The 14721-nt window shown below is 39.7% G+C and overlaps 1 protein-coding gene across 2 annotated transcripts in view; it reads right to left on the bottom strand.

Annotated features, from left to right (window-relative positions):
* Positions 1–14721, bottom strand: part of Pdk3 (pyruvate dehydrogenase kinase 3) — a 79419-nt gene that overhangs the window by 42319 nt on the left and 22379 nt on the right. For both annotated transcript variants that reach the window (XM_060376732.1, XM_060376733.1), the window contains exons 3-5: positions 11616–11687; positions 6224–6408; positions 3961–4050 (exon numbers count right to left, since the gene is read on the bottom strand). In XM_060376732.1, coding sequence (XP_060232715.1) covers positions 3961–4050; positions 6224–6408; positions 11616–11687 — 347 coding nt within the window. The remainder of the gene's footprint in view (positions 1–3960; positions 4051–6223; positions 6409–11615; positions 11688–14721) is intronic.

The raw sequence follows: 14721 nt of genomic DNA, 5'->3' as shown, positions 1-14721 counted from the left end.
TCTCTTGATTAGTTTCTTTAGGTGTACAGATTTTAGTAGGTTTATCTTATATTATATGTCTATATGAGTGAGTATATACTGTGTGTGTCTTTCTGCTTCTGGGACAGCTCACTCAGGATGATCCTTTCCAGATCCCTTTACCTACAAATTTCATGATTTCCTTGTTTTTATTACTGAATAATAAACTGATTGGCCTGCTCTTTGATCACCTCCCCCTGAGGGGAGAGCAGTCTTACCAGGCCACAGAAGATGACAATGCAGCCACTCCTGATGTGATCTGATAGGCTAAGATCAGAAGGAAGGAGAGGAGGACCTCCCCTATCAGTGGACTTGGGGAGGGGCATGCGTGAAGAAGGGGGAGGGAAGGTAGGATTAGAAGGGGAGAAGAGAGGGGTTTATGGGGGGATAAAAAGAGATCAGCATAACAATATCAAGGTATATGTTAGCTAACATATACTAAATAATGGAATAAATGTTGACAGTAACAGTCATAAAACATAAGTTCTTTCAGCTTTTAAGAGTCATCACAGGGAAATTCCTCCTTGATTTCTACAAAGCATTTTTAAAAAATTGTTTACACACAATTTATTGAGGAAAACTTCTGAATGAAAATGGACAGTCTAACAAAATAAACACATTAATTCACTACTTAACTATTATGAAAAGCCCTTCCATTAGATTATGCATATTATGATTGCTGCCAACCCTTTTAAAGCAAGTTCTTCTTTCTAATGAGAAGAAAAAAATGACTCTTGAGTTTTGCATATTAAGAAGTCCTTTGCTGGCAGCCAGGAAATGTGATGCATTCCTTAATCTCTCTGTACTACAGAAGGTGCTAAGTTTTGTAAAATTCCTAATACTTATCAAATGCCACTGGTTCTCAGCTATAACCTTCCTAAAAATTAGTCAATGACATTATATTGTAAAAAAAAACTATAATAAAGATGAGTATTTTTGAATCTTTATCATAAAAATTTTCAAACATGTATCAAAGCATAAACCACAGTATAATGAAATACCCCATACTAATCAAAGCCTCAACTATCCCTTCACATAGGCCCAGTCTTTTATTTCTCATCTTCTGTCTAATTTTCAAGCAAATCTCTTTTTCATAGTAGGTACAGACATTTAAAAATATCTCTTGAAGCTCCATCTCTAAAGTTATGACTAAAAAGTCATCACTATCAATATCACAACTAAAAAAATAAAAAAAAAACTAGGTAATTTCAGTATATTTTTTCATTTCCAAATTTTTTTTAATTTATCTATTCTAATTCCATGTACATTAGAGTTTTGTCTAATGTCTGTATGAGGGTGCTGGATCCTCTGGAACAGGATTTACAGTTTATGAGCTGCCATGTGGGTGGTGGGAATTGAACCTGGGTCCTCAGGAAGATACAATGCTCTTAACTGTGGAGCCATCTCTCCAGCCCCCTAAAATTTTTAATTTTTTTTAACTTTACTTCATGTGTATGATTGTTTGGCCTGCATGTATGTCTGTGTACATATACATGTGGTCAGAAGAGGAGGTCAGAAGAGGGCATTAAAACCGGAGCTATGGACAGTTTTGAGCTGCTATATGGGTGTTGGGAAAAGAATCTGGGTCCTTTGCAAGAATATCAAGTGCTCTTACCAGCTGAGCTATCTCTCTAGGGTACTTTTTTTGTTGCTTCTTCTTCATTTGTTTACAATTTATTCATTATATATCCTGACTGTAGCCTCCTCCCAGTCTCACTCTTCTTCCTTCTCCCCATCCAGTTCCTCTAGTCCACTGAATGGAGACTTCTACTTCCCTGCCATCTGCCCCTAGCTTTCCAAGTCTTATCAGGACTGCCTGGATCCTCTTCTTCTGTAGCCTGGCAAGACTGCATCGCCAGGAAGGGGAGGAGGACCTTCCCTATCAGTGGACTCGGGGAGGGCATGGGAGGAGAAAAGGAAGGGCGGGTGGAATTGGGAAGGGATGAGGAAGGGGGCTACAGCTGGGATACAAAGTGAATAAAGTATAATAAATTTTTAAAAAGAGAATGATAATAATAATAATAATAAAAAAAGACTGCATCGCCAGGGCAAGTGACCAAAGAACAGGTAACAGAGTCCATGTCAGAGACTTCCCCTGCTCCTCTTACTCAGAAAACCACATGGAGACTGAGCTGCCAATCAGCTATATCTGAGCAGGGGGTTGAGGTCCTCTCCATGCATGGTCTTTAGTTGGTACATCAGTCTCTGTAGGACCCCTAGGCTCAAGTTCTCTTTTTTAGCTTTGTTGGTCTCTTTGTGGGGCTCCTGTCCTTTCTGTGTCTTTCTCCCCCTGCTTCTTCTCTAAGATGCCCTGCACTCTGCACAAAGTTTGCTTCTCAGTCTCAGCATTTGCTTTGATCCCCTTTTGGGTGGGGCCTTTCAGAGGATTCTCTATAGTAAGAAGGCTCCCATCCCATTCCTTCTCTCCCACTACTTGTAGAGTCTCTCCTGTTTCCCACTCTGAATGAGATTTAAGCATCCTCTCTAGGGTCCTCCTTGTTATTTAGCTTCTTTAGGTCTGTAGCTTTTAGTATGTTTACCCTATATTATAAGGCTAATATCTGCTTATAAGTGAGTATATACCATGCATGTCTTTCTGTTTCTGGATTACCTTACTCAGGATGATCTTTTCTCCCCTAGGCTACTTTTTTTTGGAGGGAGGAATCAAGGCTGGCCTCAAACTCATAGGGATCTGCCCACCCTCTGCCTCCTGAGCACTGGGATTAAAGATGTATGCCACCACCATACATCTTTGTCCACATCATGCAGCCAGTCGTGATGAGACCTGATAGGTTAGGGTCAGACAGAAGGGGAGGAAGTCCTCCCCTCTCAGTGGAGTAGGGAAGAGGTGTAGGGGAGAAGAGGGAGAGTGGGTGGGACTGAGAGGAGATGAGGGAGGGGGCTAAAGCTGGGGTACAAAGTAAATAAATTGTAATAAATAAATTTAAAATTTTTTATTTAAAAAAATTCAGTGTCGAAATATCAAGCCACAGAATGTTTACAGATCATCTATGTCTATAGGCCCTTGAAGGTTCAATATATGTTATCAAACAAGAACAGACACATTCCCTTCCCTGGCCTTACATCAATTACAGTTCAAGAGAAACATCATGCATGTATCAGCTGGACCTAGTCACCTTAGAACTGAAATAATGTGAGTAAATGCCTTCTAGGCAAACAGAGACCCAGGCAGCCCCTGGAAAACACTGCACAGACTGTCCTTAGCAGTGGCTGCTGAAGGGCAACGAAGATCCTTGATGAAAACCAGGATGAGGTATGTTCATGTAACTTGTCAAGGAGTCTTAAAGTGTGATGAGAAGCAGAGTAGGAAATGCAATCTGGGAAAGGAGACAGGGTGGGAGCATGAATCTGCACAAAGTAAAAATGTAAGTACTGAAACCTGCTGGATTACAGCCAGCAAGATTTCCTGACACAGCATTTATTTTAAATGAGTAAGAGGGAACAGCTATTCAAAATTAAAAATCCCCAGTGTACCATGAATTTATGAGTATCTGGCCTATTCTGCCCTGGGACTGTTGGCATAGTACCCACCCAGTGACACCCACTTGCTGTACAGCTTCTAACACCAGGAGTACGTAACAAAAGACATGCAGATTTGGCAAATGTGAATTTGGATTCATTTTATAACAAGGGAATAGTTCAAATGGTGGCATGTCAAAATCTGGAGCTTCCTAAAATGTTTACTGTTTAAGAAAGAACTACAAGTACTACAACTGCAAGTAGAAATTGGTGTTTGAGTATTGGAAATTACTCCTTCTTTCCTGATCTAGAAAAGATTTCATATTTGGATTAAGTGGCTTAGGCCTAACATGGCCTGATGAACCACAGACTACACAGCAACATAGGCCCACAGCTGAGCTGCCTCAAATGAACCATAGTGCTGTTTCTGCATGGTCAGTGACACTGGGTTGGTGTCCTTACCTTTCACCACATCAGCTACGTTACAGGTGGGGTCGATACTCCCTATGTGTTTAGGATGAGCAGGGTTAGTGTCGCCACCAAACAGAAGTGCTAAAAGAACAAAAGAGAAAGAAAGGGATTGAAACATAGCAAGCTGGGACGGTCAAGCACAGAAATGAGTTTCTACATGTCAAAAGGATCTTTTAAGATTCATTTAGGCCTCCACAATGACTTACAATGTAACACAGCTAATGGGTGAGCAAATACATTAGCCCAAAAGGATAAAGGGTGTGTGTACTTTAAATCCCAGCAGTCACAGTCAGTAGATCCTAAAGCAGAGGCACATGTCAGAGGCCCAATTCTTTCTTCCTCAGCTTATGAAAACTAGATCAAGACACTTCCATGCTTGGCAGATTATCTCCCTGCTCAAGACTTATAGCCATTTATTCCAGTCTCTAAGTATTTACAACATGCAGTCTGGGCCATCTGGACAGCACTGCAAATGCCTCCATCACAGAGACTCTTTTTCCATTCTGTGTACACAGACAGTATTTGTTCAAATATGTTATTATTATTATTATTATTAATTACACTTTATTCACTTTGTATCCCCCCATAAGCCCTTCCCTCCTCCCCTCCCGATCCCACCCTCCCTCCCCCTTCTTCATGCATGCCCCTCCCCCAAGTCCACTGATAGGGGAGGTCCTCCTCTCCTTCCTTCTGATCTTAGTCCATCAGATCACATCGGGAGTGGCTGCATTGTCATCTTCTGTGGCCTGGTAAGGCTGCTCCCCCCTCAGGGGGAGGTGATATTTCACTATACACAATAGTTGAAAATTTTTATTCCTAAGTAAAAGCCTAAAGAAGATGAAAAGAAAAAAGCAATTCAAGACAATTTTTATAGGTATATTGTATGTGAAATCAATCAAAACTTGGGAATAACTTAGACTCCACAAAGGGGGAATACCTAAACAAAAAAAAAAAAAAAAGGAAATAACTGAGATCAAGAAAAATGGTAAATATGGGTATATGCCAGTGCATAAAATTCTAAGTTATTAAAAATAGGAAAAACAGAAGTGTATGAGTTTCATCAACAACTAAATCTATGCACATTTATAAGAACACATTCATGCTTAGATAAGGAAATTTTCAGTATCTCAGTAGATTAGCTGGCTAAATGTTTAGGTTCCCTTTTTTCTATAAATTGTCATGTATTTGTTTCTAAAACATATAAATACATACTTTGTTTTGGGGGCATTTTTTGTTTTTTTTTTTTTTTTTCAAGACAAGGTTTCTCTGTGTATGTAGCTTTGGCTGTCTTGGAATTCACTTTGTAGACCAGGCTGGCCTTGAACTCACAGAGATCCACCTACTATCTAAATAAATCAAATGAGTTAAAAAACATGTTTTGTCCATTCTCAGATTCAACAAGGATGACTCCAAATATTAAATATTTTTCCTTAGAATTAAAAAAATCAACCAAGGTGACAACACTGTAAATCAGTCAATAAGTTCATTATGTTAAAAGAATTTTAGATTTCCCCCCCCTCGGAATCATTGTGGAGAATAGATTAAAACCCTCAGTGTGGTATCATGAACTAATAATCTTGCTTACTCAGATTTTGCCTATCATTGTGGAATAAAGGGAACTGCTTATATATCCAACATGCTCATTCAATATTCCCAGTTTTTACAGAGGAAGACAATGCAGAAAGTCCTGATGAGACCTGATAGGCTAGGGTCAGAGGGAAAGGGGAGGAGGACCTCCCCTATCAGTGGACTTGGAGAGAGACATGAGAGGAGATGAGGGAGGAAGGGCGGGACTGGGAGGGGATGAGGAAGGGGGCTACAGCTGGGATACAAAGTGAATAAACTGTAATAAAAAATAATAAAAAAAAGAAGCAGAAAAAAAAGAAAAATGGATGTTTGGAAAAAATAATTCCAGATAAATTAAATTACTGAGAAATTAATGTAGCTGCCATTAACACCAGTCCCTTGTCTCCATAGAAATGTAACAGCAGAGTCCTTGAAAGGCAGGCAGTGGTCCTGCCTCTAGTGTAAGCACCACAAATGCCTTCCAAGGATACCTTTGAATCAAGAATACTGATTAACAGATTTTTATAATAGGAAGGATTCGCTTTAAAAAAAAAAAACTGAACTAGAAATAAAATTTCCACAGCTAAAAGTCTAAGTCAGTAAATTAAACATAAAGTAAAATGTGAACTTCAGAAAAAAATCAATGTGGTTACCTTTCTGAATCTAGACCCAACATAACCCAACTTACTGTGCTGGTTAATAAGCATGCGGAAAGAAATGCGGTTGGTATAAAACCGATCCAGGAAATACTGGATGTTACTGCTAATGAATGGATCAAACCCGAACTTTTCCTTGTACTCAATCACGCCTTGGGCCATTGTAGGAACAACATCATTGTGTCTGTTTCTGATATTAATCAGAACGTGGAGAAAGCTGTGTGGGAAGGAAACAAAATGTGGTTTAAGTTTATTTTTCATGGGCTGGAACCCACCTCTTACCTCTGTCTAGTTACCTGCTGGTATTCTTTGTAAGCAGAAACATTTCTTCTCATAGATAGTAAAAGGCAGCAGTCATTAACACTATAACCTGACACTATAACTTACTATTGAAATTCTCTCAGAACTACACAAAGTAAAACATTCTAGTAAAGTTTTTTTTTTTTATGTTCAAATATATTTTAGGGATGCACTGACATTTTAGGGTTCCATAAATGTTTTTTGACTAAAGAATTACAGAACACATCAATGTTTCTCCTGATAACATGAGGACAATCCTGTTAAAGTCTCTAAGGACTGAAAAAGAGTCATAAAGCAACGGCTTCTTCTATGAATAAATGCCAAACTTTTTGAGCAAAAATTGAAATAACTTCCTCACAGCAGTAAAACATAATGGATAAATATAGATACAAAAACTCAATTAAAATAAATGTATTTGCTGGGAACAGAGGGCACATGTCCATAATTCTAGATACTCAGAAAGTAGAGGCCTGGGGTGGGGTACTTGAGCAAAGGTATTTAAAACTAGCCCAGACAATATAAGAAGACACCCATCTCAAAGTCAAACACACAAATCATTTTCAAATGTTCTGGCACATTATTTTAACCACGTATAAAGAAGGAACCGAAGAGATGGCTTGGTGGTCAAGAGCACTGGCTACTCTCCCAGAGGAACAGGTTTGCCAAGTGGTCTAAATGAAAATGGCTCCCGTGGACTCACAGGGAGTGGCGTGATTAGAAGGTATGGCCTTGTTAGAGGAAGTTTGTCACTGTGGGGGAGGTGGGCTTTGGGATTTCAGATGCTCAAGTCAAAGCTCAGTATCTCTCCTTCCTGTTGCCTGACAATCTGGATGTAGAACTCCCAGCTACTTCTCCAGTACCACATCTACCTCAATGTCACCATTTTTCCTGTCATGATGATAAAACACTAGACCTTTGAAACCATAACCAAGACCCAATTAAAAGTTTTTCCTTATAAGAGTTGTTGTGCAGCACCCAAGGAGGCAGAGGCAGGCAGATTTCTGTGAGTTTGACTCCAGCCTGGTCTACAGAGTGAGTTCCAGGGTAGCCATGACTACACAGAGGAACTCTGTCTCTGAAAACTAAGAGCTACTGTGGTCATGGTAACTCTTCGCAGCAATAGGGCATTAACTAAGACACACATGGTGGTCCACAACGATTTGTAGGGGAGCTACCACCCTCTTCTGGACTCAGTGGGCACCAGACACTCATGTGGTACACATTTTGTAGACAAAACACCAATACACATAAAATTAAAAAAAATTCAACATGTATAAAAATACGTATGAAATACAGTATTAAGAACAGGGAAATAAATCAAGCAATGAAATCAAATTATGGAGCCAGGCTCAAGGTTGAGTAAGTAGGTGTACACCAAATTCAATATATTAGAATGTAACAATGTGGGGGCTGGACAGACGGCTCAGTGGTTAGGAACACTGGTTGCTCTTCCAGAGGACCCAGGCTCGATTCTCAGCACCTAGGTGGTGGCTCACAATTGTCTGTGGCTCCAATTCCAGAGGATCTGACACCCTCACATTGATACATACACAGGAAAAATTAATGCACATGAAATAAAAATAAATTATTAAAAATGTTTTTTAAAGGAATGTAACATTTTAAGTCAGTAAAGAAATCATTAGACTGATTAGGCCAGAGGGCTAACAATTTAAGTCATATAGCAATTTCAAGCCTTAGTTCCCAAGTAAATGTACAATGTAAGAGTAAGACTAGGGAGCTGGCTTGTGGGGGTAAAATGATGAGGATCTGTTTCCATATAAGAGTATGGCAGCACATATCTGGAACCCCACAGCCAGGGGAGTAGAGACAGGTGGATCCTAGGAGATCACTGGCTAGCCAGTCTAGTCAAAACATCAAGTTCCCTGTTTAGGGAGACAGCCTGTCTTAAAAAATTATGTGAAAGCGATCAAGGAAAACTACCTGATGTCAACCTCTGATCTCCACATGAAAATGCACATATACACATAAACCACATACAAAATTAATTTCTTCTTAAAAAAACATAAAAATGTTAAGAGTGGAATCAGAAATAATAGAAGAAAATCAGATGAATTAAATATGTAACTCTGGGATAATGAAGGCTGTTCTAAGCTTATTATCAAGGGCAGAAACATGCAATACAAAGAAACAAAGACTATGACTGCAGAATTACAGAAGCACACATTATGAGTAAAAGAAAAAACAAGAGTCCTTACACTTAGTGAAGATGAACCTCCTATTGGAAAACTAGGAGAAGGATCTGATATGAGTGGGAAAAATCTATGAAAAAGCAAGCGCAATGCCAATCAATTTACCAGCACAAGAAGCAAAGTAAAACCTTCTTTATTAGAATGGCAAATAATAACCAGTGGAGGTGCTAAATGGAACATTTTCTAAGGGCAATTTAACCAAATATATTTGCAGTCCAAAGAAAATAATTCAATTTCTAGGGTCAATGCTAGGGAAACAACTGGACAAAGTGAACAGCTGTTTTAAAACCTGCTTTTCAAATACATACACACATACATCCTACAGAGAATGGGGGGTAGAGTAGGAGAGTGCGACAAAGAGAAAGCAAATGCTGTTTCTAGAGCACTATTTGAGCCAGCAAGATGCCTCAGTGGAGAAATGCAGTGGCTACGTAAGCTTGCTGACCTGAGTTTGGATCTCTGGAATCCATGTGAATGGAAGGCAAAGACCAACACAGGCTGTCCTCAGATCTCCACACACACAACGTCACCCACATGTGTTCTCATACACAAATACCTATGCAATCATACACTGAAACCCATGAAAAAGTGTTCTTGAAACTACAAAGAAGTCTCAATCCAATACTAGTGGGTCCAATTGCACAACCTGTATGTAGAGGAATTAATAACATGCCAGGTGGTGGTGGTGGCACACACCTTTAATTCCAGCACTCAGGAGGCAGAGGCAGGTGGATCTCTGTGAGTGCAAAGCCAGCCTGACCCACACTGGAAACCCTGACTGGAATACGAGACAAAAAAGCCCAGGTTCACAATTTTTCCCACGAAATGTTACAATGGGTAATTTTTCATGTAACTCTTTGCAATATGTTTATAAATTAAGCGTCTGTAAAATGAAACAATGCATTATAATGCAGGAAAATCTTTACTTGAAGGGATGAGGCTTATTTTAATGGATTAATTCTCAGAATGCATCCCTACCCTCCTGGGCTTTTCCGTCTCCATAGTGATGACCAATGTGATTGACATAGATGAGTCCCCAAGCTAGTGATCGCACAGAAGCTCTCACTAACAGAAAAGGTTGTTACCAGGCCACTAGCTCATCTTTCACCCCTCCCATTTACTAACAGCATGAGGCTTCTCAAATCTCAGCTTTCCAACCTGGCTGTATAAAGTCAGCAAGTGCTCAAAACTCACTGAATGACAGTTACTGCCGCAAAGGCATAGCACACACAGGATTCAGGACTATTTACTTAAGTTGTCCCTGTTGAAAAATTTGTTAGAGAGACAGGACTCCAGAGAACAGCAGCAATTAATCATTATGTACGTCTCCAAATCTGTATCCTCAAATGTAGAGCAAGAGGCCAGCTTCATTTTGAGAATTTCAAAATGTGTCTAACTAATGACATAAGGAAACAAAGCTCCCGGATTCAATCCATTTAATGTCAATATGCTAAATGACAGAAGTGACTAGTACCAAGCGGCAACTGTAGGTGTGGCTCTAACCCACTGCTTGCACTTTTCATATTTCACGGATCCATTAGACAAAATACAACTAAGCTGGAGCTACCTTCTCCTTGCTGAAACCAGCCCTTTTGGCCATATGGTGCAATGCAAGGAACCAGTGTACTAAGGGAAAGGAACAATGACTCATGGCTCTAGCTCTGCTCTGCAGTATCACAACCTTGAGCACATTCATCCACACCTCTGACCACCATAGTTCCTTGTTTGTGAATTCCCATGCCTGACTTCAAACTCTCCAAAGTTGTCTGTGTAGTATAGTGTTTCCAGAGTTCTTTTCATGGAGCATGTCCAAGTCAAGTGTCTGCCTCGTAATTATGTGGATTAAGTCTCTACATACAATAAAAGAAAGCTCTCAGCACAGCAGGATTACCATGAGCATTCACTGTGTATACCCCAAACAGGAAGAAATTAGGGTGAAGGAGATACTTAATTTCTCTTGAGGGAAAACTCTCAACTCACAGTTGGGGTTATGGTTTGCTAGAGAATAAAAATAGAAATACTTTAAGCAATATTAGAATTTAGCAGTCTTTGTGCACAGTGACAGCAACAGAATTCAGGTAGTTATATTTTAAAAAAATACTCTTTTATGCTTCTCCAAAACAAAATCACTACAATTTTCTGAGATCAACATTAATAACCCATTGGAAAATATTTTTTAAGTTGATGGATTAGGTAGATAATTCATGTATATATGTAGGCTACTTGCATTCTTAAAATTACCACTAGATGGAACATTCACTATAATGCTTATTTTAAGCATTGTATTTTATATTAATCTGATGTCCAGTTCACCTTGAATAAATATATTAAGAATTAAGTCATAAAGCATTAATGAAGTTTCATTGTTCTTTGTGAACTATGCTAAATTCTAAATTCCAACTCACTTTTTAAAAATCCAACAATGTCATTACCCATAAGAAAATTAAAACTTGTCTAAATTCTAGGGTTTTTTTTTTTTTGTGTTCTCAAATGTGTGTATACTCTTTGGGTGTGTGCATGTTAGAATGTGAGTACACAAATGTGCACGCACATACATGTAGAGGCAAGGTTGGTATCAGCTGCCTTCCTCATTCACTATCTACCTTACTTGTCAAAATAGGGTCTCTCATTTGAACCTATTCAGGTAGCTTGGCAAGGCAGCTTCCCTGGGGATCCCCAGTGGGACTCCCAAGAACTAAGATTACAGGCAAATTGTCACACCTGCCCAGTATTCATTTGACTACTACAGATCCAGAGCCAGGCCCTCACACTTGTGCAGTAATCACTTTAACAACTGAGCCATCTCCCCAGCCCTGAGTTACAATTCTCGAGGCTTAATAACATGAAGTTCCACTTGTTAAAAAAGTTCTTCTGCCTAGGTATTTTTATTTAAAGTCACTGGTGTCATACTTACTTATCTAAAACCCGTGGGTCTTCTGGGCTCTTGTTTTCATATTCTAAAAGTTCAAGGAAGCTCTGCATGTACCTGAAAAAGAAGAGTCACCACATTAGCTACCTGTCCGACACCCTTTACCTTTTCACAATAGTACTTGGAGCTTTCATTCAGGTTTGACCCCACTCATATACGCACCTCAAGTGCTCCAAGTTAATTTGATTCCTCCAGGGCATGTTAAGTGGACCCATCTTTCCCTGGGAGATCTGTTTTTCTCTCCTCAACATTACTCATCAATTAATAATTTACTCATCAGTCCCATAGTCCGTAGCTAAGACTATGAACTGTGTGCATCCTGGACACAAGTGTCGGCTCAGGGATAAACCTAGTGTTTCAAGTCAGGCTGAAAGTACGTGGAAGCCTTCCTAACCGTCTCTGGGAAAGAAACTGACTTCTCTGCTGTAGGACAGTATGTTCCATGACTGTGAGATCTGCAATTTGGACAGCTAGTCTGCCAACTGGAAGAAACCTCACCTGAAAACAAAGCCAAGACTATCAAAAACGAAGCCTTGTCACTGATTCCAACTAACAGAAAAGTGCTCATCCTATGACTGGTCCTTCTAGTTGTATACGCCGGGGTCAGGTGTGCTTTCTGCTACTACAAATGTATCCCAACTAATATTCCAAGTCTACAGTTGGTTACTTTAAAAGGACACAACTTTTTTGAGAAAAGGTCTCACTAGTTAGTCTTGGCTAGCCTCAAACTCAATATGTACATCAGGATGACCTTAAACTCATAGAAATCTATCTGCTACTAACTCCTGCATTCGGGGATTAAAGACATGCATCACCACACCAGGCAAAATGAACATAAGATTCTAAGAAACACCAAAAAATACAAGAAGGCTCCCTCTCAGAGTAAAATTAACTTCATCAGTATGTACAAAAAACATGTATGTCAGAAAAAGATTCTAAATTGATCATGCTAGTTCTCAATAAGGGCCAATACAATAAAAACTGTGCATATTGTAATTCTTGAGTTGTAATAACGTGCTACACATGAACAAAGTTAGGCAGGCTTCCAGCCCTTTCCAAACCAAATAATCCAATAAAAAACGGGATACAGACCTAAACAGAGAATTCTCAATACAGGAACATAGAATGGCAGAAAAACACTTAGAGAAATGCTAAATATCCTTAGTCATCAGGGAAATGCAACTCAAAATGACTCTAGATTCCATGTTACACTGATCAGAATGGCTAAGATAAAAAACTCAAGTGACAACACATGCTGGAGAGGATGTGGAGAAAGGGGAACCCTCCTCCATTGCTGGTGGGAGTGTAAATTTGTACAACCACTTTGGAAATCAATCTGCCACTGTCTCAGAAGACTAGGAATAGTACTACCTCAAGATCCAGCTATACCACCCCTGGACATATACCCAAAAGATGCCCAACATTCAACAAGGACAATTTGCTCAACTATGTTCATAGCATAATAGCCAGAATCTGGAAACAACCTAGATGTCCCTCAATAGAGGAATGGATATAGAAATTGTGGCACATTTACACAATGGAATACTACTCAACTATTAAAAACAAGAAAATTATGAAATCTGTAGGCAAATGGATAGAACTAGAAAAGATAATCCTGAGTGAGGTAACCCAGAAACACAAAGACATGCATGGTATACACTCAGTAATAAGCAGATATTAGCCATATAATATAGGATAAACATACTAAAATCTACAGACCTAAAGAAGCTAAATAACAAGGAGGACCCCAGGGAGCATGCTTAAATTTCATTTAGAATGGTAAACAGGATAGACAGAGAAGCAGTAGAAGAGAGGAAACAGGATGGGAACCTACTATAGAGTCCTCTGAAAGGCTCCACCCAACAGGGGATTGAAGCAGACGCTAAGACTAAGAGCCAAACTTTGGGCAGAGTGCAGGGAGTATTATAGAAAAAGGGGGAGGACAGAACGACACAGAGGGGACAGCAGCCCCATAAGGAGACTAACAAAATCCCTGAGGCCAGGGGTCCTGCAGAGACTGATACACAAACCGAGGACCATGCATAGAGAGGACCTAGATCTCCTGTTGAGATGTAGCCCACTGGCAGCTCAGTCTCCATGTGGGTGTCCGACTAAGGGGAGCAGAGGCTGTCTCTGACATGGAATCTGTTGCCTGTGCTTCAATCACTTGCCCCTGGCGATGCAGTCTTGCCAAGTCACAGAGGAAAAGGATCCAGGCAGTCCTGATGAGACTTGAAAAGCTATGGGCAGATGGTAATAGTGGAGAACTCCCCCTTTCAGTGGACCAGGAGAAGGGGATAGAGGATAAGAGGGAGAGAGGATGGTACTGGGAGGAGCAGAGGGAGGAGGTCTTCAATCGGGATACACAATGAATAAATTGTAAAAAATATTTTTTAAAAAGAGGAAAAAAAATAAAGAGAAGCTATAGGTGAAGATGAATCCACGATTATAGTAAGATTCATAGCATGAAAAGAAAGCAGAAAGACTACAGGATAGACGAGAGAACAGTGGTAGAGTCTGTTTCACCCATAGCTAACGGATTTATCTATTTATTTATTTTTTTAAAAATGATTTATTTACTTATTATGTATATAGTGTTCTGCCTGCAGGCCAGAAGAAGGCACCAGATCTCATTATAGATGGTTGTGAGCCACCATGTGGTTGCTGGGAATTGAACTCAGGTCCTCTGGAAGAGCAGTCAGTGCTCTTAACCTCTGAGCCATCTCTCCAGCCCCCTATCTATTTATTTATCTATTTATTTATTATAATTTATTCACTTTGTATCCCTGATTTTACTTATTTATTACAATTTATTCACTTTGTATCCCTGCTATAGCACCCTTCCTCCCTTGTCTCCTCCCAGTCCCATCCACCCTCCCTCATCTCCTCCCATGCCCCTCCCCTAGTCCAAAGATAGGGGAGGACCTCTTCTCCTTCTATCTGACCCTAGCCTTTTAAAAGCAAGTGACAGTAACACAAATCCGATCCTAAACTGGATTCCTAAATCAAGACACAATTAAAAAAAAAAACAAAAAACCAGAAGCATTATTAAGACAATTAGTAAAATAATAACAAGTACTATGTATTAGGA

The sequence above is a fragment of the Meriones unguiculatus genome (assembly GCF_030254825.1).
Source record: "Meriones unguiculatus strain TT.TT164.6M chromosome X unlocalized genomic scaffold, Bangor_MerUng_6.1 ChrX_unordered_Scaffold_30, whole genome shotgun sequence".
Lineage (NCBI taxonomy): Eukaryota > Metazoa > Chordata > Mammalia > Rodentia > Muridae > Meriones > Meriones unguiculatus.
The sequence above is the reverse complement of the archived record's forward strand: the minus strand, read 5'-3'. Positions and strand labels throughout refer to the sequence as shown.